Here is a 24,282-nt window from a genome sequence, read left to right on the forward strand (position 1 = left end):
TAGCCACTTGCGTAGCACACTTCAGGTTAAATTAAAAACATTTTCCCGTACGTGTCTTGTGAGTGCGACTGCTGGTTTTTTTTAATGCAACGTGAAGAGTAAAATTAAAATGTGTTCAAGTCCAACCCGAGCGTCTTTCGTGTGTAAATTGGATCTGTATCCAACTGCATTAAAGACGCTCAGGTTGCTCGCATTCGATCTCCACGTCATCAAAATCCACCCATGACTCAAAATCTCCCGCGCATCTGCAAAATTGTTCAGAGCAACATTTTGTATATTTGACTTTCACGTAACCCCTCTTGAAACACAAGTCAACATCTGGACATCTGTACCGTAGAAGAAACGCTAATAATAAATGACTATTGGACTATTCTAAAGTGGCCTTTATGAGCCCCGATCGAAGTCCTCCATCGAAGTTTTGGTTCTGCTTTTTTTTTCCTCACAAGAAAACCTTGAAGACAGCAATTTTGTCCTATACGCTAGACAGAACGGGTAATAATCGTGACAAGAAGTGGTTAATAGTATTAGCTGGGGCTCTACGAGCGGTACTTGAAGGCGGCACGATATGCGACGCGCGTGATGACTTTCCTCCGCGCTGCTTCTCAGCGACGACCAGAAGCCGCAGCATCGCAGCAGTCCAGCTGCATTATTTCATCGTCTGCACCACTTGCCGGCCACTCACCTTGGCCGGCGGTGGGCGCGACTGTTATCTTTCCCTTGCCATTATTCTCGTAAACATGGCATCATCTGACTGCCTGGGGGATGATTGCGCTTTCCAGCGAGGGAGATCTCAGAGTGACCCGAGTAGCACCACCGAGGTCCGCCTGGGTGAGGCGCACCATGCAGGTAAGAAGAGGGGAGTCGGGGGGCACTCGCGCGATTCCGCTAGCTCGGTCTTCTTGAGCAGCTTGGTTCGGAAACGTAACTTTACGTTGTGGATCTTTTGCGGTGCGTCGACACATCGACCGTATCATGTCACACCGGAGAGCGTGCGTCACGTTCTACCCGGCATTTTCACCCGCTTTGTTTGAGCCGTTCTTCTTCAGTTCCATGATGCACTTCGCAGCGTATTTATTATACTTTGCAGAAAAAAGAAGCGGAGCCGTCCGACTGGTATGACGCCATCCGGTCACAACTGGACTGATGTCTCCTTGTAGTGATACTGGAATGCACGAGGTTGCAGATCAAACCCACACTTATAGTCTAATAATCACAATAATAATCATAATAGTAATAATGATTATGGTTATTTAATTATATTTCGCTAGCTTTCATCCATTAATCTCTTTTCACCAATAACACTAATACACTAATATATGGCGTTCGGGCCGCTTGCGCATGAGTCACGATGATCATGAGTTACGCACCGAGGTAAGATACATTTTGTTGTATTATTTGGTTTACACGCTTTATAGATTGAGAGCAAACGCTACCATCTCATGTGGCCTGCAATACGTTGAGTTGAAACTGATGAGAGTGCTCCTTGTGTATTTGCCAGTTTCCATGGTGATATAAATGGCAGGGGGCGGTACTTGGCATTCTAAATGTGAGCTGTCATGTGTTTGTTCCACTGACCGGACATCTTACCCCAGAATACGCAGTGTAAAACAGCAACCGCTTTGAACAGTTTGAACACAGACTGAGCGTGACATTTTTTTCTGCAATTTGCGCCCTTAACACACACTGAGTTGCTCTTGAGGTTTCCCTGACTTTTTGGTAGTTGCATCTCCACAAACTGCTTCAGTGGCATCAATCTGTGGACAGTGGCGCGTCTCAACGAGAAAGCAGAAATGCCCGTTTGTATGCTTGTGTGGCTTTAGGGTTTCCAGTGACTCAAGCGTTTTCCAAACTCCCAAAACAAAACACGTCAGGTTCATTTCAGACACCAAACTGTAATTATCATTTGAATGGTTGATTGCCTGGTAGTTCATTATAAGTACAGTCCGTGCTTATTCCTGTAAGTGGTGCATGCGTACAAGTGTAGGTGAGATGTGCAGCAGGTGGAATCGAGCACTTCCACAAGGTTTGCTTCTGTTTTTTTTTTTTGCATGCCCAAGGACGGATAAGAAAAGGCCGTTCAAGCACTCGATATTGAGTCTGTGCCCTCCATTTTGAATCCGGTACTTGACACGTTGTGAACGCTGTCTTGGTTACATAATGTGAAAGTGGCAGGATCGCCCTGCGATGCATCATTCCACCTTTTTAACGGTAAATCAACTTCCCAGGGAGCCTCCAGTAGAACTGCAGCAAATTTCATCTGGAGCTAATGACTTGTGCGGAAAGGGTGAAGAAAAATGGTGCAGCTCTGAAGTTGTCACGTGCGATCCTTTCGTTATCTGTGCTTGGAGCTCATGCTTCTGTGGCAGTGCTAGCACTTTTTTGGGGCTCGGATCATCTGTTTCCTGGAAAAAAAATAGTAAATTGAAAAATTGTAAGTATACATATACTAGGGTTGTGCTAAAATACTTAAAGATATGTAGAATTGGTAAGATACCTATGGAGGAAAGTGCATAGCTTGCAGTCTCTGTTGCCAGAGTGCACACGAACAATGCGCCGGATGCAGTCAGCGAACGGGGGCGACGCAGCATCTCAAAATAGCCGCTCTCCCTCCTTTGATTCTTCTCCATGTCATCTTTCTGTCGCAAGATGTAAGCCAAATGTTAGAAACATAGCCTTTTTCCCCATAATGCTAAGGGGCATTGACACACATATGCACACCTGTGCAATTGTGCTCTACCCCCCCCCCCCCCAAAAAAAAAGAAATGCACACACACACACATAACCCTAATATCTTTGATTTTTGATGCTAACAATTTCATGATGCAGAAAACAACATTTGTTTGAATGACTATCATTTTTTTTCGATGACATGAGAAGTTCTTGCTGAATCGTTTTGTTGATTTATTTATATTGTTTTTTTCTCTCTATTATTTTATCCATCCATCCATCCATTTTCTGAACCGCTTAATCCTCACTAGGGTCGCGGGGGGTGCTGGAGCCTATCCCAGCTGTCTCCGGGCAGTAGGTGGGGGACACCCTGAACCAGTTGCCAGCCAATCGCAGGGCACACAGAGACGAACAACCATTCGCACTCACACTCACACCTAGGGACAATTTAGAGTGTTCAATCAGCCTGCCACGCATGTTTTTGGAATGTGGGAGGAAACCGGAGCACCCGGAGAAAACCCACGCAGGCCCGGGGAGAACATGCAAACTCCACACAGGGAGGCCGGAGCTGGAATCGAACCCGGTACCTCTGCACTGTGAAGCCGACGTGCTAACCACTGTAACTACCGGGCAGCCCTCTATTATTTTATGTTATTCATTCATTCATTCATTCATCTTCCGAGCCGCTTGATCCTCACTAGGGTCGCGGGGGGTGCTGGAGCCTATCCCAGCTGTCTTCGGGCAGTAGGCGGGGGACACCCTGAATCGGTTGCCAGCCAATCGCAGGGCACACATAAACGAACAACCATTTGCACTCACACTCACACCAAGGGACAATTTAGAGTGTTCAATCAGCCTGCCACGCATGTTTTTGGAATGTGGGAGGAAACCGGAGCACCCGGAGAAAACCCACGCAGGCCCGGGGAGAACATGCAAACTCCACACAGGGAGGCCGGAGCTGGAATCGAACCTCTGCACTGTGAAGCCGACGTGCTAACCACTGGACTACCGGGCCGCCATTTTATGTTATTATTATTTTTATTTTTTTTGCTCCAGCCACAATGTTACGTGAACTGGCTGTGATTGCCACCCCCACCCTACCGCCTCCCGCAAGAGTCAAGCAGTTCGTAAAGCGGATCGCTGTCCAGCATACATAAGTCACCATGGAACAGTTTCAATTGCTTGCCCATCTGTACAAATTGAATCAGCGACTATTACAGGATGTAATTGCGTTTATTGAATGACATGCAATCATGTGTCACTTGGATGGTGTCATCCCTTTGCCCCCGCTACATATTTACCACACAAGCACACGTGTTACACACACGCACCGTTAACCCGGACCAATAAAATGCTTAGTCGGGGATCAATGCAAAGGCCAACCACACATTCGGTCTTAAAATACTTGCTGTTAATTTTTTTTGATAACATTTTTAACCAAGGGGTTCTCAAACGAAGACAAAAGAAAAAAAACTCTGTTGACATTTAGGGGTTTCATTTTGTTATTAACATTTCATCCTGTGCTGTGAATTCTTAATGTACTCTCCTCAAATGTTTCCCCTGGTAACACATGCAATTCATTTTACATGTGCATGTCTGCCATTTATATGCTGGCATTTGCAATGGCGGAATTGCGATCGTATTTGCCCCATTAATGCGTCATCTGGAGTGCGGTAGCATGCGTGAGATGGACCCAGTGATTGAGTTGGTGGGCATATTGGAAGATCCCATTTAAGATGTCCTCCCGTGAACATCTGGGTGTTGCCAAAGTCTGGTACAAAAGCTATTTCGGCAAAATATATAATACATGGCTAATTGAAATGTTAGCGGCCCGGTAGTCCAGTGGTTAGCACGTCGGCTTCACAGTGCAGAGGTACCGGGTTCGATTCCAGCTCCGGCCTCTCTGTGTGGAGTTTGGATGTTCTCCCCGGGCCTGCGTGGGTTTTCTCCGGGTGCTCCGGTTTCCTCCCACATTCCAAAAATATGCATTGCAGGCTGATTGAACACTCTAAATTGTCCTTAGGTGTGAGTGTGAGTGCGAATGGTTGTTCGTTTCTGTGTGCCCTGCAATTGGCTGGCAACCGATTCAGGGTGTCCCTCGCCTACTGCCCGAAGACAGCTGGGATAGGCTCCAGCACCCCCCGCGACCCTAGTGAGGATCAAGCGGCTCGGAAGATGAATGAATGAATGAATGAATAATTGAAATGTGCAGCAGGTGTGCATGCTGCAGGTAAAGCCCTCCTCTGCCACCTGCTGGAGACACAAAAACAGAATAACAACAGCATTTGTCTCAGCAATGTTTACATGCTGTATATATATTCTAAAATGTGTGGCTTTTAAGTCTAAATATATATTTTGAGTGTGAGTAGTTGTCCGTCTCGATATGTGCCCTGTGATTGACTCTTGCCCAGTCATTTTGGAAAGGCAGTGACATGGATGGATGTTGAATTAGCTCCATAGTGTTAATTGTTGTTATTCGTCCACGTTTTAATGAACCCGTTGTCATTTTTTCTCTTCCTGACAACATCTGGCACACTGTTTTTCAATCAAGCCCAGTGAATATTGAATGAAATCCACGTTCACAGAGTAGTCCTTGGCTTTGTTTATGTTCTTTGCTTACTCCTCGTATCCCAGAGGAGAAATCCAGCCATTGACTTTCATCTTTCTGTGATGTACTCAGTTGTCCTGCCGTGAATATCTGAGTGGCCCCTTGTGAAGATCGATAAGCAACCGCAAAGCTTTTGTTTACACGTCTCGTAATGCCGTCTGAATTATTGATCACGAGGCGAAGGCAGTCGGCTCATTTCGAAACAATCACCGACCGCGACGTTAGATACGCCTGCACAAACTCACAAATCTTACTATTGATCCAGATATGCTGATACGCCATTGGACATCATCAAAAAGAACCGACTAACTGACTTGAAGGTGTGGTTTGGAGACTTTCAGCATTGAGCAATACTGTTTATGAATGTAACCTGACTTCAGTAAGCTCTCCAATCTTTGCAGTCTCTGTTCCAAGGCGGTGTGTGTGTGTGTGTGTGTGTGTGTGTGTGTGTGTGTGTAGGCGCGCGTTTGTGCTGCTTTAGTTGCTCTCATCCTCCTGTCCGGCGGGGCGGGGTCCGCATGGCGCTCCCGCTCACCCTCCCACCACTTTACACACTCCTGATTCCGAGCACCCCCATCGCCGCGAGAGCAGCTTTTCCGCACGTTTCAGCTGTATTCCTTCATTCCTCCGTTCACTTTTGGAGACGGTGGAATTAAATGCGAGCCTAAAGGGAGGAAAGCGGCGCAGCGTTTTGCACGTGAGTGTCATCCTCACAGTACGCTAATTTGCTCAAAATAAATGTAGGCTTAATTTACTCATCCAAACAGGTTCTTGTTGGGTGTAATGGGTGGGGGGGGGGAGTGAAGTTGCTCATGCATGGCATTTTGGCAGCGCTTTTTCCATTTGTGATACGTCTGCGTTTTTTGATTGATGTTCCCACAAAAGAATGCTAGTTTTTGATGTTGCTTTGGGCTAGCAATCATCCCAAACCACCGAATGCGAGAAATTGCAGTGCGGGATGGGATGTTCAGTAGAAGTACAACTAGCATTCATGTTCTATTCCTTGAAAGGTGTTTTATTAGTCCTCGGTGTGCTCGCAGAGGAATACAAGCAGCTCTCAGAGTTCCCAATGAATATTTCAAGAAAAGTTGCAAATGAAAAATACAGCGGGTTGCATTATGCATCATGATATGCTGGATTGTGATTGGCTGCAGCTTTCTGTCCCTCTGTGTGGCAACAGCCTTCCCATCCACCCAGCAACTCCCTATTCCTCATGCCGTGGTGATTCTCTGCCTCCCAGGGCCCTTTTGTGCAGCATCCAGCGTGGTAACCATGGCAACGGCAGCCTGACCCCCCACCCCCCTCGCGCGCCGTATATAGCTACTGCACGCTTGACCTGAATTCCTCATCACATCATATGGAGGCAGACATTACTTGGTGCAGCTGACCCGCTTCTGATTGTTGGTACTCGAGGAGCTTATATGACTGAGAGTCGGAGCGTTTATTTGATGCCCGCAGATCTGAGACGATTGGCGCTGATTGATCTTGTCTTTTTCATTTTCATGTACGTGCACTAGTGTTGCGAGTGTCGGCAGGAACAGTCAGCTGGAACAGTCAGTAGCTTGCACGTTTTCATTTTCAAAAAAATGGCTTAGTTTTCAACGTGGAGGAGAAAGAAAACCCGCGTTGATACTCGATCATTTAATATTGGAATATTGAATATTGAATGCTGCAAAGTTGCCATGCTGTTGAATAGTCCTCTGAAAATTCTTACGTGGCTGGGGATGGCGAGCATACATGCTTTTGCGGTTTCTTTGGGGACCATTGAGCAGGTTTTGTGGATTCAGAAGTCGCTGATGGAGAATTGAAGAATTCACGGAGCGATATGTGCGCAGCCCACGGCTCAGCAGCTCCCTGAGGTGTCGGCATCTTGTCAGCGCCAGACTGTGTAGGAGGGCCTATTTCTGTCCAAGAAACTGTGCTCTCACTGCCGTTCGCTGCAGCACCACACAAGTGGTCTCAGTCAACTTGAGTCTCCATCACCGTGATCGATCCTCTTGTGGAGCACAGCTCACAAGTCGGTGATCCACCCCTGCCTCAAACCATCCGAGCCTCACATCAACAATGCAGTTCTCTGTCTTTCGCCAGCCCCCCTACATCCTTCGCGCCGCCTCTAAATTTAGTCTTGAATCTATTTAGCATGTACAGCCTGTGACCCACATACACGGCACTCCCATGCCGAGGTCTCGGCCAATTGCGTTGGTCGTAGCAACAGCAACTTTACCTGCTCCTCTGTTTGCTCTTGTTTTGAAGATGTGATGGACCAACAGAGGGCGCTGCAGTCCGGCTGCCTGCTATCAGGGGTTCGCACACCACCTGCGAGACGCAACAGTAAGCTGGCAAATCTGGGACGCATCTTTAAGCCTTGGAAATGGAGGAAAAAGAAAAACGAGAAGCTGAAGGCCTCAACCGGTGAGCCAATACTTGTCATGTATGGCGGCGTTGGCACTTCTACTGCACATCGACACTTTTGGGTTCCATCACTGGACTATTTTTGATAAGTGCTTTATTTTGCAGTGGTGGAGAAAAAGGCAGCTGTGCGAGAGAAGCCAGATGACCCCCTCAAACAGAACTCCGGGAAGATGGAGACAGGTGCAAAATGCACACGTGGATATATTTACGCATGCATGCACGCACACACACACACACACACACAAACATTCCAGGTTATTCCAGGTCGTTTGTTTCTCCAAATGATGCAGTCGAGCATTAAATATCATTCTCGCATGCAGATTCAGACCTTGCGTGTGGCGGTAATGGCGAAGACCAGGACACGCCATTCCACTCAGATGGAGATGAGCGAGATGAGGAGCCCAGAGCACAGTTGGGCAGCGCCACTGAAGACCCGAGCCACAATCTGGAATCTTTAGCAGGTAAAGCAGTAGAGAGACCGCTGCCGATAGGGTTTCCTACAAAATCCGCTTTGGCTGCTCGTCTTCAGATTTAGGCTTCAGCTCCTCGGCGACTCCGATGAGGTGTAGGAATGTAACGAGCGCGATTGAAACGAGATTGATGGTTGCTTTACATATGTAGTGACCGAAACTGTCCTCTAGGTGGAGACAGACACATCTCGAATGGAACTCCGGAATTCATTTTGCCACATTTAGTGCAAAATGGACTGGAGGAGTGCAAGGAAGTGGGAGATCCCAGTCAGGGTGAAAGCGGAGACCCCGGTGATGAGCGTTCCAAGTCGGAGGCTCCTGACCGCCGAAAGGAAGCGGTCCATCCTCAGAGACGTGCCAGCACCCCTCCTGGACACAACCTGCAAGTCAAAGTGCTGACTAGACTGGGCAGTCTAGACGGTGAGTTGACGTATTCATAATAAAAAAGGGCTTTGTGCACCCCTTCGGGTTCATCCGACGCTCACGTGTGACGATGGCTCCGGTATCCCCTTCCCAGGTGCGCCACCGGTGCGAGTGAAAAAATCTCCCGCCACCCTGCCCAGGAATTTCACGCTTCCCAAAGACCCCCATGGCTCCCTGTTGAGAGGCCGCATGTCCACCCCAACTGGCTCCCCCCACCTTGGCGCGCTCCATTCTCAACTACCCCCCAGTTGCATCATCGAGGAACTGCACCGCGCTCTGGCCACCAAACACAGACAAGACAGGTTGGACACACACACACATACACACACACACACATATACTGTCCATATATATCAACTTGACCCAACTTCCTGGTTTGTTACATACAAAATAACTGCAGATTTTTGGCAACACTGTGATTCATTTGCTTTAGCTGTCATGGAAAAGCATATTTAGCAAGAAGAACAACAAACATATATTTCCCAAAATGTATCTCGCATTTGAATGAAAACATGTTGAAACTGATGAAACTTCATTTGGGAATCACAAGGGTGTGAGACATTTTTTTTCATTAAAATAAAAGAATAATTAAAAAATGAGATCATATTTTCGGTCGCTCGTGTGTATGTGTGTGTAACTCACTGAGCTGACCTCTAGGCCCAAAATGTTAAATTACTCCTCTAAAGGAATACTTCTCTGACAGTGTCAGTGTGTATTACCTTTTCATCTGACAGTCTGTCTTTGACCGAGTCACCGGCGGGGACAAAGTGTCCTGCATATTTTAGTTTGAACCTTGACCTCATTGACCTGAACTACATCGCTATCGAAGATAGTGTCTGTGCTTGACATGGAAACCGGCTTCTGAGCTTCTGGGACAGATTACAAATGTAGAACGTAGCTATCTTTTGTTATCTGACCTTTGACCTTTACAACTTTGTTTTTAAGACATGAAAGGGTGAGGTTCAAATAAATTGGCTCAAATGACCTCTGATAAAGTTAATATGAAAAATCAATGCTAATCATGAATGTCAAGACGCCAATCATTCATGATTTCCTCAATGAGCAAACACATACGCAACACTACATTTCTATCGATCTCTGCCAGCGTTTGCACTCCTAAAGTTTTCCAAGAAAGTCACAGTTTCCCGTGGCGACTCATGCGCCCCATGGGGACTCCCGCGTCGGTGACCCCTTGTTGGTGATCCGTCTCGTCGCTGTCATTTTCTCTTCGACTTCAAGCTTCCAAATGAAGGAAGTGCGCCCATCACCCAAACGCCGACAAGATGGCCGCCTTTCCCGCACCTCCAGTACAGAGAGGGAGCCCGCTGGAGAGCCGGAGGCCAAGAAGCAATCTGATGAGAACAAGGAGAATCGGCGTCTGGATGAGTACTTGAGTGACCAGGACAGCTGGAACGAGTCTGTGATCTCTGGTACGTCTCAAAACCACAGACGGGGGGTGGAGGGGGCTTCGCTCTAATCTCGTTGCGGATGTTCACTGAACGGCGAGGCAGCATAATCTCCGCTGATGTTTGCAGGATTTACACGGACGGCGGACGTAGTCATGTTCGGTTTGAGTGGCCTGCCAACATCCGCGGCGGTGGCCTAATTTTTAAGTGGGGGTGCGGGTCAGTAGTGCGCAGCCGCTTGCGGTGAACATGCGTGTCATACTTTGCTGTCATAGTTGCGTGCGATATGCACGTCAGTCGCACATTATGACATTGCGGTCCTCGCTTTCATACGCTTTGGATTTTGAGATGTTGCGGCGGAGTCATAATAATAAAAAAATCTTCGGCCTAAATCTAATCTAAGCGGTGACACTGTTGAAAGTTCCAAAGACGAGCAGTCAGTGAAACGCTTGACAAACCAACTGAGGAAAACCGCTGCCTTCCCAGTTGTAGATTTTCATGCAGAGTGAGTCACTCCTTGGACCCGCAGCGCCGTGGGAGGAAGTAAAACCGAACTCGACGAGGGAGGAGCACTTCGGCGGTGACGCTATTTTTTTTTAATGTAAATGTGTTCACTGCCCTGTCGTGTCCCGAATTGAGGGCAAAGGGGACTGATTTACAGAGCTCCTACGTAATTATTAATTTCCAGTTGCCCCCTTGCCATGTCACGGTTCACTTTTTTGTGGGTTCACGATAAGACTCAGATAGCAAGAAGTGCAAGCCGGGAGGAAGCAGTTTTTTTTGTTTGTTTTTTTTTCGGAAAAGAAGCTAAAGTGCAATGTGTTTACTGCAAGTTCCACCTAGCTTGAATTGGACAACTGTGCATCTTCGCTAAAGTAAACATTGTTAGCGAATTGAACGTAGCCCACCACTGCTGGTTTGAATGAATTGTAATCCATAACGAGAGGTCAAGATAGAGGAGAATGGAAACAGGCTGAGTCGTGTTTTCTTCAACGTATTTTTAAAAAAAATGACCCCATTGGGCAAATGACAATAGTTCCGAGTGGTGTGATGAAAATATATTTTTTGGATCATTTGTGGGTGACCTCACTCACCCGTGTGTGTGTGTGTGCAGGGACCCTCCCGCGCAGGATGAGGAAGGAGCTTCTGGCTGTGAAGCTGCGGAACCGACCGAGCAAGCAAGAACTGGAGGACCGCAACATCTTCCCTGTCCGCAGTGACCAGGAGCGCCAGGCCATCCGTCAACAGATTGAGATGAAGCTGGCCAAGTGAGTGGCTTTTGTGGCACCGCATCTGCTTGCCTGCAGTACCCGCAGCCCTAATGCTCCCCCCTTGTGTGTCACCGGGGGCATAATAATAATAATAATAATAATACATCTATCTATCTATCTATCTATCTATCTATCTATCTATCTATCTATCTATCTATCTATCTATCTATCTATCTATCTATCTATCTATCTATCTATCTATCTATCTATCTATCTATCTATCTAGTTAGCTAGCTAACTAGCGATCTATCTATCTATCTATCTATCTATCTATCTATCTATCTATCTATCTATCTATCTATCTATCTATCTATCTATCTATCTATCTATCTATCTATCTATCTATCTATCTATCTATCTATCTATCTATCTATCTATCTATCTATCTATTATCTATCTATCTAGTTAGCTAGCTAACTAGCGATCTATCTATCTATCTATCTATCTATCTATCTATCTATCTATCTATCTATCTATCTATCTATCTATCTATCTATCTATCTATCTATCTATCTATCTATCTATCTATCTATCTATCTATCTATCTATCTATCTATCTATCTATCCATCTATCTATCTATCTATCTATCTATCTATCTATCTATCTATCTATCTATCTATCTATCTATCTATCTATCTATCTATCTATCTATCTATCTATCTATCTATCTATCTATCTATCTATCTATCTATCTATCTATTATCTATCTATCTATCTATCTATCTATCTATCTAGTTAGCTAGCTAACTAGCGATCTATCTATCTATCTATCTATCTATCTATCTATCTATCTATCTATCTATCTATCTATCTATCTATCTATCTATCTATCTATCTATCTATCTATCTATCTATCTATCTATCTATCTATCTATCTATCTATCTATCTATCTATCTATCTATCTATCTATCTATCTAGTTAGCTAGCTAACTAGCTAGCGATCTATCTATCGTTTGCTCTCTCTGTCTCTCTATATCTATCTCTGTTTCTCCATCCATCCATCCATCCATCCATCCATCCATCCATTCATCCATTCATCCATTCATCCATCCATCCATCCATCTCTCTCTTTCTTTGTTTGACTGAAAGTGACGATGATTTGTTTAAATCCCATCAGCGTGAGGTTAATTGCATAAGAAGCCATTGGCGATTAGGTTTAGTTCTAATTGTTCATACAAAGGTGTATATTGTTGGACTTGTGTCGTATCGATTTCGGGTCAAAGGTTACGCAGGGTGCAAGAGGATTTTCAGAAATCCAGGAATGCAAACCTAATCTTGAATGTTGTGTTACATAAAAGGCAGTACGCTTTTGCCATGAAGGCTTTAATAGGATTTGCAGTCAAATCAGGTTCGTTTGTTAGTGAGTAAGTAGTACAGCGTGTGCTTGGAGGCTGGGGGGGGGTTACACAATGATGGGGAAAGCGCACCCACCACACCAGCAGTAAAAAAAAAAAAATGGATTCCCCCTCAACTAAATTGTGATCCTATCAAGTTGGACGCAACCGTGATAGCTGCCTTTTCTTGGCTTCTCACATTTTACTGGCTTTTCATACCTTTGCTTAAATCGGAAGCCAAGGCTTAAAGCGAAATGTCCACGCTTTTCTCTCAAGAGCGCATTCGTTTACGTTTGACCTGCTTCCAGCCGCTAATCTAGGCTGAAGCGGCCGCAAGTCCGTCAGGAGGGCGCATAGAGACGCGCACCCGCGTTTATCCCCGGGTTCACTGAATGGGAGTCAATCCCAGAGAAATCAGCGGTGTGAACGGCGACGCCATTTGGGATTTTCTCTCACACGTCTGGCCAAATGCAGCCGCGGCGGGGGGTAGCGTGCTGGTTTCCAAAGCCAACTTTTAAGCGGGAAGAAAATGGCACCAAAGACCATGTAGCACCCGCTTCAGAATCGGATCTATTTTTTTCCTCGAGGCCTTTCGATACATCTGTTGCATTTGCATCCCTTTAGATTGCGCCGGCGTACTAAATGTTGCGGCTGGTCAGCGTTAGATGCTGACGCAGCCGCGGCTTACGTCATGAAAACACTGAACAGAGCTGTGCTCTGTCCCAAAAAACGGAAGACGCATTCTTACAATAGAAGCTCAGTACAAGCGATTCATGTAAAACCAGGAAAGGGGTTCGTATTTCGAGGAAACTCTATTTTTTTCCACTAAGTCGTCAAGAACTAGACTTTATACAAGTCGCTATAATTGTCCTTATCTTTTCATCCGAGTGCAGTACTTGGAAGAGTTGACCCGACCGTGGTCATAAATCATGAGTGCAGACACAAAAGTAAAGCAAATGGACGGAATCCTCACGAGACAAAGTGCACGAAGAAATAATGATTGACATTGCTGACAAATAGCGCCTGTGAACTTCTCCCGAGCCTGGCATCGCACGTCTCCATGTGCCGTGTTCGCACACCCTCACCTAAGGCATTTCACAGCTCGGTGTCCATCTGGATGGCGCCAAGAACTGCGCGTGCATCCGAAGCGTGTGACGTGATGATTCCATGTGTTCCCTCCGCCCACGCTTATGTGAACAGCGCACAATCTCGCAATCGGCATTATGCATCGTGGACGTATTTAGGGGAATTTGCCAACGAGAGCAATTCGGTCAGCCGTGAAAGCGCACGACGGATCGAGAGGATAACGGATACGTTTTATTCTGGCGACGGGCCACTTATGTAAAGACATCTTCCATAAACACAGGAAGCGATCGATTACGTGTCACGAGGGAAAGGGAAGTGTGATGGTGGCTTGTGTGTCGTTTGGCTAACGGCGGCTAAAGGACAGCAAGTACGATAAACAAAGACATGACATCGGTTGTGCGATTATACAGACAGTCGTTGAGTGCTTGAAAGGGTCGGGTACTGTGGAATATCGATTGACACAAAAATGGAGGCGCCATTCCGATTTAAAGCCGCATTCGGGACCGCCTGATGTTACATAACACCGGTCACATCATGAACTTAACACCCGAGTGTTAATTTACAAACCAAACCCCGGATTGCGCCGATGAGGGTGTGAAAATTCGCACGCTTGGGAATGTTCTGAGGCATGTGAGGAATTTCGACGTAAATTTGTATTTGCTTAGTGGCGCTTTTAGGAAATGACACGAGAAAGAGTCAAGGGACCACATAAAAACGGGAGAAGTTTACCGTGTCGATCTACGTTCCAACCCTCATCTATGATCATGAGCTATGGGTCGTGACCGAAAGAACGAGATCCCGGTTACAAGCGGCCGAAATGAGTTTTCGTGTCCGGGCTCTCCCTTAGAGATAAGGTGAGGAGCTCGGTCATCCGGGAGGGGCTCAGAGTCGAGCCGCTTCTCCTCCACATCGAGAGGAGCCAGATGAGGTGGCTTGGGCATCTGATTCGGATGCCTCCTGAGCGCCTCCCCGGTGAGGTGTTCCGGTCATGTCCCACCGGGAGGAGACCCCGAGGAAGACCCAGGACACGCTGGAGAGACTATGTCACCCAGCTTGCCTGGGAACGACTCGGGATCCCCCGGGGAGAGCTGGACGAAGTAGCTAGGGAGAGGGAAGTCTGGGCTTCCCTGCTAAAGCTGTTGCCCCCGCGACTCGGCCCCGGATAAGGGGTAGATGATGGATGGATGGATGGATGGATGGATGGAAGTTTACCGTGGTTACTGTTGCATTTCGAACCAAGTCCCCCCACATTAGTCATGCAGCGTTGTAAATGTCTAAGATAAGATCAGAATCTGGGACTGACAGGCCGCCGCAGGGTTCGGGGTAGGCATGAGGTCAGGGTCAGCTTTGACCCGTTTTCGCTTTTGGAGCGCCAGCTTTTATGTCAGAAGATATGAGAGAATAAGGCGATATAAATGCATGGGGGGGGGGGGAGAAATGGGACTGATCTTTCAAATGAATTGATTTCCTGATGCAATTGTCCCACCGATTGTGGCATTCATTGATGCGGGCCGCCCGGCGACAGCGGAAGGGAACCCTCTCTTTCTAAATTTAGCCAAACGCCGCAGAGGCACTAGCCGTAATCAATGGCCTCTGTACAAGTACGTCATCGCAGGCCAGCTCGCCTCTGGGGCCCGTTCGCCGCTGATGAGCGACTGCAACCCCCCGGCCCGTTTCCCCTCTGATTGAACTCTCTCTCTTTCTCTCTCTCTTCCGCAAAGGGAATCTTGCAGATATCTACTGACGTTTAACCGTCATGATAAATGGCTCCATTCTCATCCCATGTTACAAATTCATAGAGCTGCTATAAATGGGCCGGCCCGCTAACACTGAGCAATGGTGCCGCGCTAATGACGTGCGCGGTGATTAATATTCTCTTCGAGATGCAAATCCAAAGTCGATGGAAATGCCTCGCTGCTGTTCTTCGGTTACGGTTCCTTTTGCAAGTGGCGTTCAAGATTTTGAAACCAGTAATGGAATACGTCTGTGGCTCCCAGACCGATTTCTGCTTTGAGAAAAGCGTTGAGCAACTAATGACAGCTGCCGTCCGTGAATAAAGCCAAACATTGGACGGCCAACAGCTGAGTGCACCGTGGCTATATTAGTCAGGCCCAATGGGGGGGGGGGGGAATTTGGAATCGCTTTGATTCTCGCTAACCAACTAGCGGCGCAACCCGACAACTTCCGGCAATGTCCCTAGCTTGCTTCGGTGTTGGGACGAGATGGCCGAGGCGAGGCAGAACGAAAACTGCATCTTGGGTAGTTCCGCATCACTGGATCACCGCGGGGTGTCTAAATCAAGTCAAGCTCACCACTGGGCCAGCAGTGGGATGAGAGCCGGCTCGCTTGCAGAAAATTTCTGCCTGTCACGCACTTTGTTTAAAGTACAGGAAACGTCTTCTTGTACTTTTGTCTATATGACAGCGTGCGGCGATTTTTTTGTTGTATTTTTCCAACGAAACGATTGAGATGTCTTTGTCTCCATTCTGGCAGAGTCACATTCGGGCATCTCTCCAGTGACAAGTTGGTAGGTGGCAGAGGTTGGAATGCAGTTGGAGAGGCGTAATTGCCAGATGGCGTATCCTGGACGTACTATGTACGGCTTGAGCAAAAAAAAAAAAAAAAAAAGGAACTCCAAATTATATGTTGTCACTCACATGCGGCAATTAATGTGATCCGGCGGGGTTATTTTCTGGCTTCCAGCTTCGAGTACCGTCTAATTGAAATGTCAAAAAGTCTGAAAGCGTCTGCACCCACTCACCACGATTTTCCTCTTCTTCCAGTGCCAAATTAGCAAACGGGCGCGATTGGCGAAATCTCGCGTGACACTTATTGCCATGCTGCCTTTTCAAGGCAGTCAAATGATGGAAGGGGGGGGGGGCTGGCCAAATGTCGTCAATTTCATTATGAGCATGATGCAATCCGATATATATGGAATCCGAGATATTTTTGCTTGGATTTGGTTGTTGTTGTCGGTCTACTCTGTTAGCCGCTAGGTGCGCGTAGCATGACGCAAAGGGAATCCGAGATATTTTTGCTTGGATTTGGTTGTTGTTGTCGGTCTACTCTGTTAGCCGCTAGGTGCGCGTAGCATGATGCAAAGGGAATCCGATATATTTTTGCTTAGTATTTGGATGTTGTTGTCGGTCTACTCTGTTAGCTGCTAGGTGCGCGTAGCATGATGCAAAGAGAATCCGATATATTTTTGCTTGGATTTGGTTGTTGTTGTCGGTCTACTCTGTTAGCTGCTAGGTGCGCGTAGCATGATGCAAAGAGAATCCGATATATTTTTGCTTGGATTTGGTTGTTGTTGTCGGTCTACTCTGTTAGCTGCTAGGTGCGCGTAGCATGATGCAAAGAGAATCCGATATATTTTTGCTTGGATTTGGTTGTTGTTGTCGGTTTACTCTGTTAGCCGCTAGGTGCCCGTAGCATGATGTAAAGGGAATCTGATATATTTTTGCTTGGATTTGGTTGTTGTTGTCGGACTACTCTGTTAGCCGCTAGGTGCGCGTAGCATGATGCAAAGAGAATCCGAAATATTTTTGCTTGGATTTGGTTGTTGTTGTCGGTCTACTCTGTTAGCCGCTAGGTGCGCGTAGCATGACGCAAAGGGAATCCGATATATTTTTGCTTGGATTTGGATGTTGTTGTCGGTCTACTCTGTTAGCCGCTAGGTGCGCGTAGCATGATGCAAAGGGAATCCGATATATTTTTGCTTTGAATTAGTTGTTGTCGGTCTACTCTGTTAGCCGCTAGGTGCGCGTAGCATGATGCAAAGGGAATCCGAGATATTTTTGCTTGGATTTGGTTGTTGTTGTCGGTCTACTCTGTTAGCTGCTAGGTGCGCGTAGCATGATGCAAAGAGAATCCGATATATTTTTGCTTGGATTTGGTTGTTGTTGTCGGTCTACTCTGTTAGCCGCTAGGTGCGCGTAGCATGATGCAAAGGGAATCTGATATATTTTTGCTTAGTATTTGGATGTTGTTGTCGGTCTACTCTGTTAGCTGCTAGGTGCGCGTAGCATGATGCAAAGAGAATCCGATATATTTTTGCTTGGATTTGGTTGTTGTTGTCGGTCTACTCTGTTAGCTGCTAGGTGCGCGTAGCATGATGCAAAGAGAATCCGATATATTTTTGCTTGGATTTGGTTGTTGTTGTCGGTCTACTCTGTTAGCCGCTAGGTGCGCGTAGCATGACGCAAAGGGAATCCGAAATATTTTTGCTTGGATTTGGTTGTTGTTGTCGGTCTACTCTGTTAGCCGCTAGGTGCTCGTAGCATGATGTAAAGAGAATCTGAGATATTTTTGCTTGGATTTGGTTGTTGTTGTCGGTCTACTCTGTTAGCCGCTAGGTGCGCGTAGCATGATGCAAAGGGAATCCGATATATTTTTGCTTGGATTTGGTTGTTGTTGTCAGTCTACCCTGTTAGCCGCTAGGTGCGCGTAGCTGAGGTTGCATTTGCACAGTTGAGTCGGTGTTGAATTTAGCAACATGTGCTCACTCAGAAAACGAAAAAAATCGAAATTATCTCAAGGTGAACGCGTTCAAATTTCACCTTTGCGTGTTCTCCTTGCCCTTGCGTGGTTTTTCGACGAGCACCTCAGTTTCCTCACATGCTCCCGAAAGGCGATCGCAACGTTAATTGAAGACTCTAAACTGTTTTTCGTCTACAAACGAACTGATGCGCTTTACTTAAAACACCGAGCATGTGTTCAAAGCTGAAGGTAGTTATTTGAAGTCACCTCCTGCACGCTTTTGTTCCCAGTGGAGAGCCCACGTGGAGGGGTGGGGGGGGGGGGGGTATTCCCGACTCGATCTGTGATCGTGTGGCAAAGGGCAAAACATCCAAGCGTGGATTAACAACCGCTTGATAGCTCTCACGTGTCGCTCTTTGAATGCGCCCTATCAGGACAGGAGACCTTTGGGAACTCTCTGAACAGTCGGCCTGTGATGATGAAACAGAAGAACACGCTCAGACACGCTGCAGCAAATCTGTGACCCTGGAAAGCAAAACTTCCAGGTCAACGGTCTTCGGTTTCGGGTGGCCGGGATTGAACGATTCATTTTTCCTGGCACCTCAACCCAAACTCGCCGCGACGGCCTGTGGTCTCCGAGTCTGGTCTGGGATCACGCAGATTCAGCTGCATCCGAGGGCAACCCCCCTTCCACCCCACCCACCCCTTCTGTCCTCGGGCCGTGTGCCAGTGAGGAGGAAAGCGCGAGGCATTAGGACACACCTCGGTGGGCAGCGGCAGCCTGAATCATCCCGGCTCTCGCGGGCTCGCAACGGCCTGACATTCCCATCAGCCGTTGCCGTTCCGAGCAGCTCATTCCTTTGACATGCCGGTGAGTCCATTTCACAAACAGGGTGAAAGCAGAGTGGACCAGTTCTCGTGAAGCGCACGAGCTCGGGACTAAGATGGCAGAGAGGAGAAGAATAAATACGCGCGCGAGACTTTCATGAGAGATTTCAGATTGATTGATTTATTTTTTTTCACAGCAGTCGTTTTGACTCAGCATGCAGAAAATAGTGGCGCGTAATCTATTCTAGTGGAGTGGCACGTGGACCGCAAAAGGCACTTTGGATTGTGGTTGAGGATCCGTGTCAAGCCGCGGGAGTTGTCACCATTTGACTTGTTCTGACATCGGACCCCCCGCCACAGCTTGAACACACTGCACCATTTTCTGGCGCTCGCTGGCCGGTGGCTTCGTGTGTCCGAAATGCATCTCGAAGCACAAACGCACCTTCACGTTTTTGCATTGCCGTCCAGCTAAGATGAGGAAAAACATCGTTTGATTCATGACCTTCTATCCGCCTGCTGTAATCGCGCTGGGGCTTTTGTGGGAAGCCTTTCCATGTCCATCCATCCATTCTCCGAACCGCTTGATCCTCACTAGGGTGGCGGGGGGTGCTGGAGCCTATCCCAGCTGTCTTCGGGCAGTAGGCGGGGGACACCCTGAATCGGTTGCCAGCCAATCGCAGGGCACACATAGACGAACAACCATCCACGCTCACACTCACACCTAGGGACAATTTAGAGTGTTCAATCAGCCTGCCACGCATGTTTTTGGAATGTGGGAGGAAACCGGAGCACCCGGAGAAAACCCACGCAGGCCCGGGGAGAACATGCAAACTCCACACAGGGAGGCCGGAGCTGGAATCGAACCCGGTACCTCTGCACTGTGAAGCCGACGTGCTAACCACTGGACTACCGGGCCGCCCCCTTTCCATGTCAATTGTGTTTATTGAAAGAACAATCTTTTCACGTCCTGTTTTCGTCATGAGCCCTTCGAATCGTCATCTCGCCCGCCCCCCCGCACCACATTGATGATGCCCCGGGGTCAAATAATCGTGTGCAGTCGAGTGTTTGTCTTCAGGTTGAAGAGATTTTTCGTCACTTATAAGACGCACGTTATTTGTAGATGTGAAGACACGAGAGGATTATTGATCACGCTTTTTGCTGGAAATCACAAATCTTTTCCGCCCACGTTAAGAAAGACGTCAGCTGTGGGACCACGCCAAGGTGGTGGTTTGCATTCCATTAAATGAAAATGTTGTAGGTTTGAATCTTGGCTTTGGCCTGGTCTGTCTGGAGTTCAAATGTCTTCATTCAATCTGAAAATGTGCTTTTGATTAAAATAAAAATAAGAAAGAGTGATATCGAAATATCAAGGCAGCATGCTTAGATACAATTTTAGTTTGGGCGAGTGAACTGAAAATTTGGAGTTTGGCTTTCTGGCATTTCTCAACAAAGAGTTTCCAGCACTGCCGTCATTTGATTCCCCCCCCCCCCCCCTCGCTGCCCCAATTTAAAGATAAAAGTAAGAACAAATCAGTAAATTGTTTTCAAGCAAAGAAATGGCTTGTCTTATACTACATGTCAATCATTTGCATTTTAAAACAGCTCACATGAAGAAAAAAAAAACGGTGCATGTGATGGAACTTTTTTAAGACTAAAGAAGACATCATGCTCACATTAAAAAAACGCTAATTTCTTGGTGAAAGCAGAGGTGGTCAACATAAAATCGGATTTATTTTTTATTTGATTTAAGGACGTTGTTATGATGAGCTCAACTCTTGTCCTCTTTTTATATCATCGCTTTTTGCGTTGAACGACAAGTGGAACCAAAGTTCACAAGCTTCCTGTTGTTCCTGTCACCGAAACAGCCAAACCCCCCCACGCCGTGAATTAATCAACGTATTTCCACCAAACCGCCATTTATCAAGCGGTGATTTGTTTTCAACGCAACAATCGTTTTCATGTCGCAATGCCGTGTGCAATGCCAAAGTTCGGGCGAGGTTGGAAACGGCTCGCCACGTGAGTCGCGATCGATTGATTGGGCTTTGTTGAAAGGTCAGGTCAGGTGACGTCATCGCCGTCTTCCTGGCAAGCGGCGAAAGACGCTGCAGTTGGATCAAATGCACGTCCAACCGCCTCCCTCGGGATGCCCCCTCGCAACTATTCGACCCCATGCATGCAGCGCGACGCGTGGCCAAAAGTGCGCATGCGTGTGCGACCGTCCCACCCCTTCCCAGTGTGCTACAAAGGAAGCGGCGCGTGCTGCGCCTCAGAACGCCTTCAGCATCCTCCGCACATCCACTGGAAAACTTCCCCTTGGCTGAAGTGTCCTCTTCATGGGATGTTAGCCGAAACTTTTTTGGGAGGGTGTTTTCTCGTGGAGTGATTTGGACGCGACCCCCCCCCCCCCCCCCACCACCCTCAAAGGCGTTTTCCCAGAGTTTGTTCCGATGTGGATTCTTCAACGCCTCAAGAGCCAAGCGAGGTGCCGTTCGGAGGACGCTTTAGGAGCCCCAAGTGCTGGACGAACCGAGAGAACCAAGCAGCGAAATGGTCCAGAACGTGATTCTGGTCTTTTTTCGCAGGAGACTCAGCCAGCGGCCCGCGGTGGAGGAGCTGGAGAGTCGGAACATCTTGAAGCGTAAGTTTGCAACAATCATTTCAAAGTCTTTGTATATCCGGATCGATGACCCCGCGTTGAGCTTGTGCTTTCTCGAGAATGCACCGGGAAGCCAAAGTCACCCCCTGCTCGATAATTATGACGACGTGCCATTAACGTGAATCTGGAAAAAAAGAAATCATCTCGAATTAGTTTTAGGTACACAATAAGGGCTCGGCACAAATGACAACAACAGATACGGGTATTAGGATTAAAACACTTTATTTTCACCATCAAGTCAACAGTATTTATAGAGCACTTTCAAACATATTTCATTTGATTTCATAAATATTTCATATTTAATATTTCATGGCATCATTTACAGAATACGGTAAACAGTAAAATATGAGCAATGACCAATTCTGACAAAATGATCAAAACTTGTGCATGTATAAGTGTACACTCATGTAAACATATATATATATATATATATATACATACTTATTTATATATATATATACACATACATATTTCTTATATATATACACATACATACTTATTTTTATATATATACACATACATGTTTATTATATATATATAATACATATATATATAGGTATTATATATATATATACATACATGTTTATTATATATATAATACATATATATGCTTATATATATATATATATATACATACTTATTTTTATATATATACACATACATATTTATTATATATATAATACCTATATATATATATATATATATATATATATATAAAAAATACCTATATATATATATATATATATGATTTTATCATGTGTTGTTGAAATTGCTGCACACACTGTGAGAGAAATTACGGTACCTACAATATGCTCAACCCATATTGTTTTGTGTTTTTGGTTATTGTAAAGTGTCCTTGGGTGTCTTGAAAGGCGCTTATAAATAAAATGTATTATTATTATTATTATTATATGTCCTGCCAAGGACGAGCTCCTTTGAAAATGATTTCGATGAAAAAAGGGAAAAATCCTCCAAATGATCCAAATTCATCTCGACTGCACTGCTGAGCTAACTGTGATCCCACCTTGAATCTTCCTTGAATAGTCAGTCGGACATTTCGTAGGATGCAAGAGCCAAATTTTGGTTGGGGTGCAACTGTTTCACCATATTGATTAGTCATCGTCCGTTTAACCAGTTGCGCAACCACCGCCAGGTGCTGACATTGGCACTCCGATGCTTCAATATGACTCCAATTAGAATGTTGTCCTCATATTGGTTTGGCTTTCTTACAACCAGAAAGAAACGATCTGACCGAGCAGGAGGAGAGGCGAGAAATAAAGCAACGGCTGAACAGAAAGGTACGCCGCCGCAGTTTCTCTCCCAACAGGCGGCCACGAAGACGTTCAGACCAACGGTGAAGATGAAAACCTTTCGCGGCACGGCTGACTCCCGATTTGTTTTTGCGCAGCTCAATCAGCGGCCGACCGTGGATGAGCTGCGGCACAGAAAGATCCTCATTCGTTTCAGTGACTATGTGGAAGTGGCCAAAGCTCAGGACTACGACAGGCGGGCGGACAAGCCCTGGACCAGACTGTCAGCCGCTGACAAGGTAGCTCGAAAAATCCTAAAAAAAATCCTAAAAAAAAAATCATATTTCCCCGAAAAGTAGCCTTGTTTTCTTTTTTTGTCGTGCAGGCGGCCATCCGTAAAGAACTGAACGAGTTCAAAAGTACAGAGATGGAGGTTCATTCTTCCAGCAAACACCTGACGAGGTTTGTGCGCCGGCGGTGCTCTCGTGACATCATAAATCCAATGTGCTTTCCTTTCGCCGTGTGCGCAGCTTGGTGCCACATTTAGTTTTTTTTTTTTTTTTTTGCACTCCCTCTCCTAAAGAGGTCACATCTTCAGTTTTTGCTTGTTCAGGACAAAATCTCTGGTGCTTAATAGCTTGCGGATTATTTGGGGTGGTGCTCACGCAAGAGCCCCTTCTTGAACAAAGGCAGCGGCTGCTTTATGAGACCTCAGAGCTAAGAATAGAGCTCCTGATTGATGAAAGACCCCCCACCCACCCACTCATCCTTCTTTTTCTGTCACCTCCGCAGGTTCCACCGACCTTAGCAAGGTTTCTTCTGTGAAGAGTTGCTGATATTTTGGTTCAGTCAGTGAAGACCTTGCACAGAGTCTTCCAGTGTACCCGCCCACAGTCAGTGGGCGTCCTGATATTTGGGTCCAGCAAACCTTAGAGGCTATGTCTCTCCAAATGGAGCGTCGAGTAAGACGAGACGACACGCCAGCAAGATCTACTCACGGGAGCATCTCGCGGACCTTTGTGTGACCTTGTCGGGGGAACGGGGAAGACTCACGGTCTCGGAGACTTTTTATTTTTTTTCTGGAGGCGGGGTGGTAAAGTGACTCTTTTCAAATCCTTATTTGCAATGCCATGACGGTGGGGCAAAGGTGCATGTGACCCGGTGGCACTATTCCACTGCTGTTTGAGACGTCACCCCTCCCTGTCCTGTGTCTGACTCTCACTGGTTCAGTCGCTGACGAGTTTCAATGTTCTGAATCCAAAAACTTTGTCTGCGTACGAGACAAACTCCCTTTGTAAGCACTATTTATTGTCCGCACAATACAGGTTTTCAATTTGTAAGAAAGATTTGTGTGTTCGGTGGACTTCAATCGTGTTTTTTAAATCATTAT

The 24,282-nt window shown here is 46.5% G+C and overlaps 1 protein-coding gene and 2 long non-coding RNA genes across 5 annotated transcripts; 2 read left to right on the forward strand and 1 right to left on the reverse strand.

The window, feature by feature from the left end:
• The first annotated feature begins 559 nt into the window (after nt 1-559).
• Nucleotides 560-24,236, forward strand: phactr3b (phosphatase and actin regulator 3b). 3 transcript variants are annotated; one of them, XM_052076978.1, is made up of 13 exons: nt 560-846; nt 7,529-7,687; nt 7,793-7,867; nt 8,008-8,148; nt 8,383-8,577; nt 8,675-8,882; nt 9,820-10,010; nt 11,101-11,254; nt 21,569-21,624; nt 22,879-22,940; nt 23,051-23,191; nt 23,278-23,354; nt 23,685-24,236. In XM_052076978.1, exons 1-13 carry the CDS (start codon nt 738-740, stop codon nt 23,698-23,700), a joined length of 1,584 nt encoding a protein of 527 aa, XP_051932938.1. In that variant the 5' UTR covers nt 560-737; the 3' UTR covers nt 23,701-24,236. The 3 variants fall into 3 exon arrangements, with proteins under 3 accessions (XP_051932938.1, XP_051932937.1, XP_051932939.1); XM_052076977.1 differs by having other exon boundaries at nt 564-846; nt 8,329-8,577; XM_052076979.1 differs by lacking the exon at nt 560-846 and adding an exon at nt 5,769-5,972 and having other exon boundaries at nt 8,329-8,577.
• Nucleotides 13,838-16,647, reverse strand: LOC127608122 (uncharacterized). Its single transcript, XR_007964189.1, has 2 exons — nt 14,901-16,647; nt 13,838-14,417 (listed from the first exon to the last, which is right to left on the reverse strand). It is a non-coding gene; the product is annotated as an uncharacterized LOC127608122 (long non-coding RNA).
• On the forward strand, nt 16,645-20,313 carry LOC127608119 (uncharacterized). Its single transcript, XR_007964186.1, has 6 exons — nt 16,645-16,760; nt 17,017-17,101; nt 17,439-17,608; nt 17,695-17,864; nt 17,950-18,034; nt 18,120-20,313. It is a non-coding gene; the product is annotated as an uncharacterized LOC127608119 (long non-coding RNA).
• Nucleotides 24,237-24,282: the final 46 nt, after the last annotated feature.

Source organism: Hippocampus zosterae, chromosome 9, assembly GCF_025434085.1.
Source record: "Hippocampus zosterae strain Florida chromosome 9, ASM2543408v3, whole genome shotgun sequence".
NCBI classification, from domain to species: domain Eukaryota; kingdom Metazoa; phylum Chordata; class Actinopteri; order Syngnathiformes; family Syngnathidae; genus Hippocampus; species Hippocampus zosterae.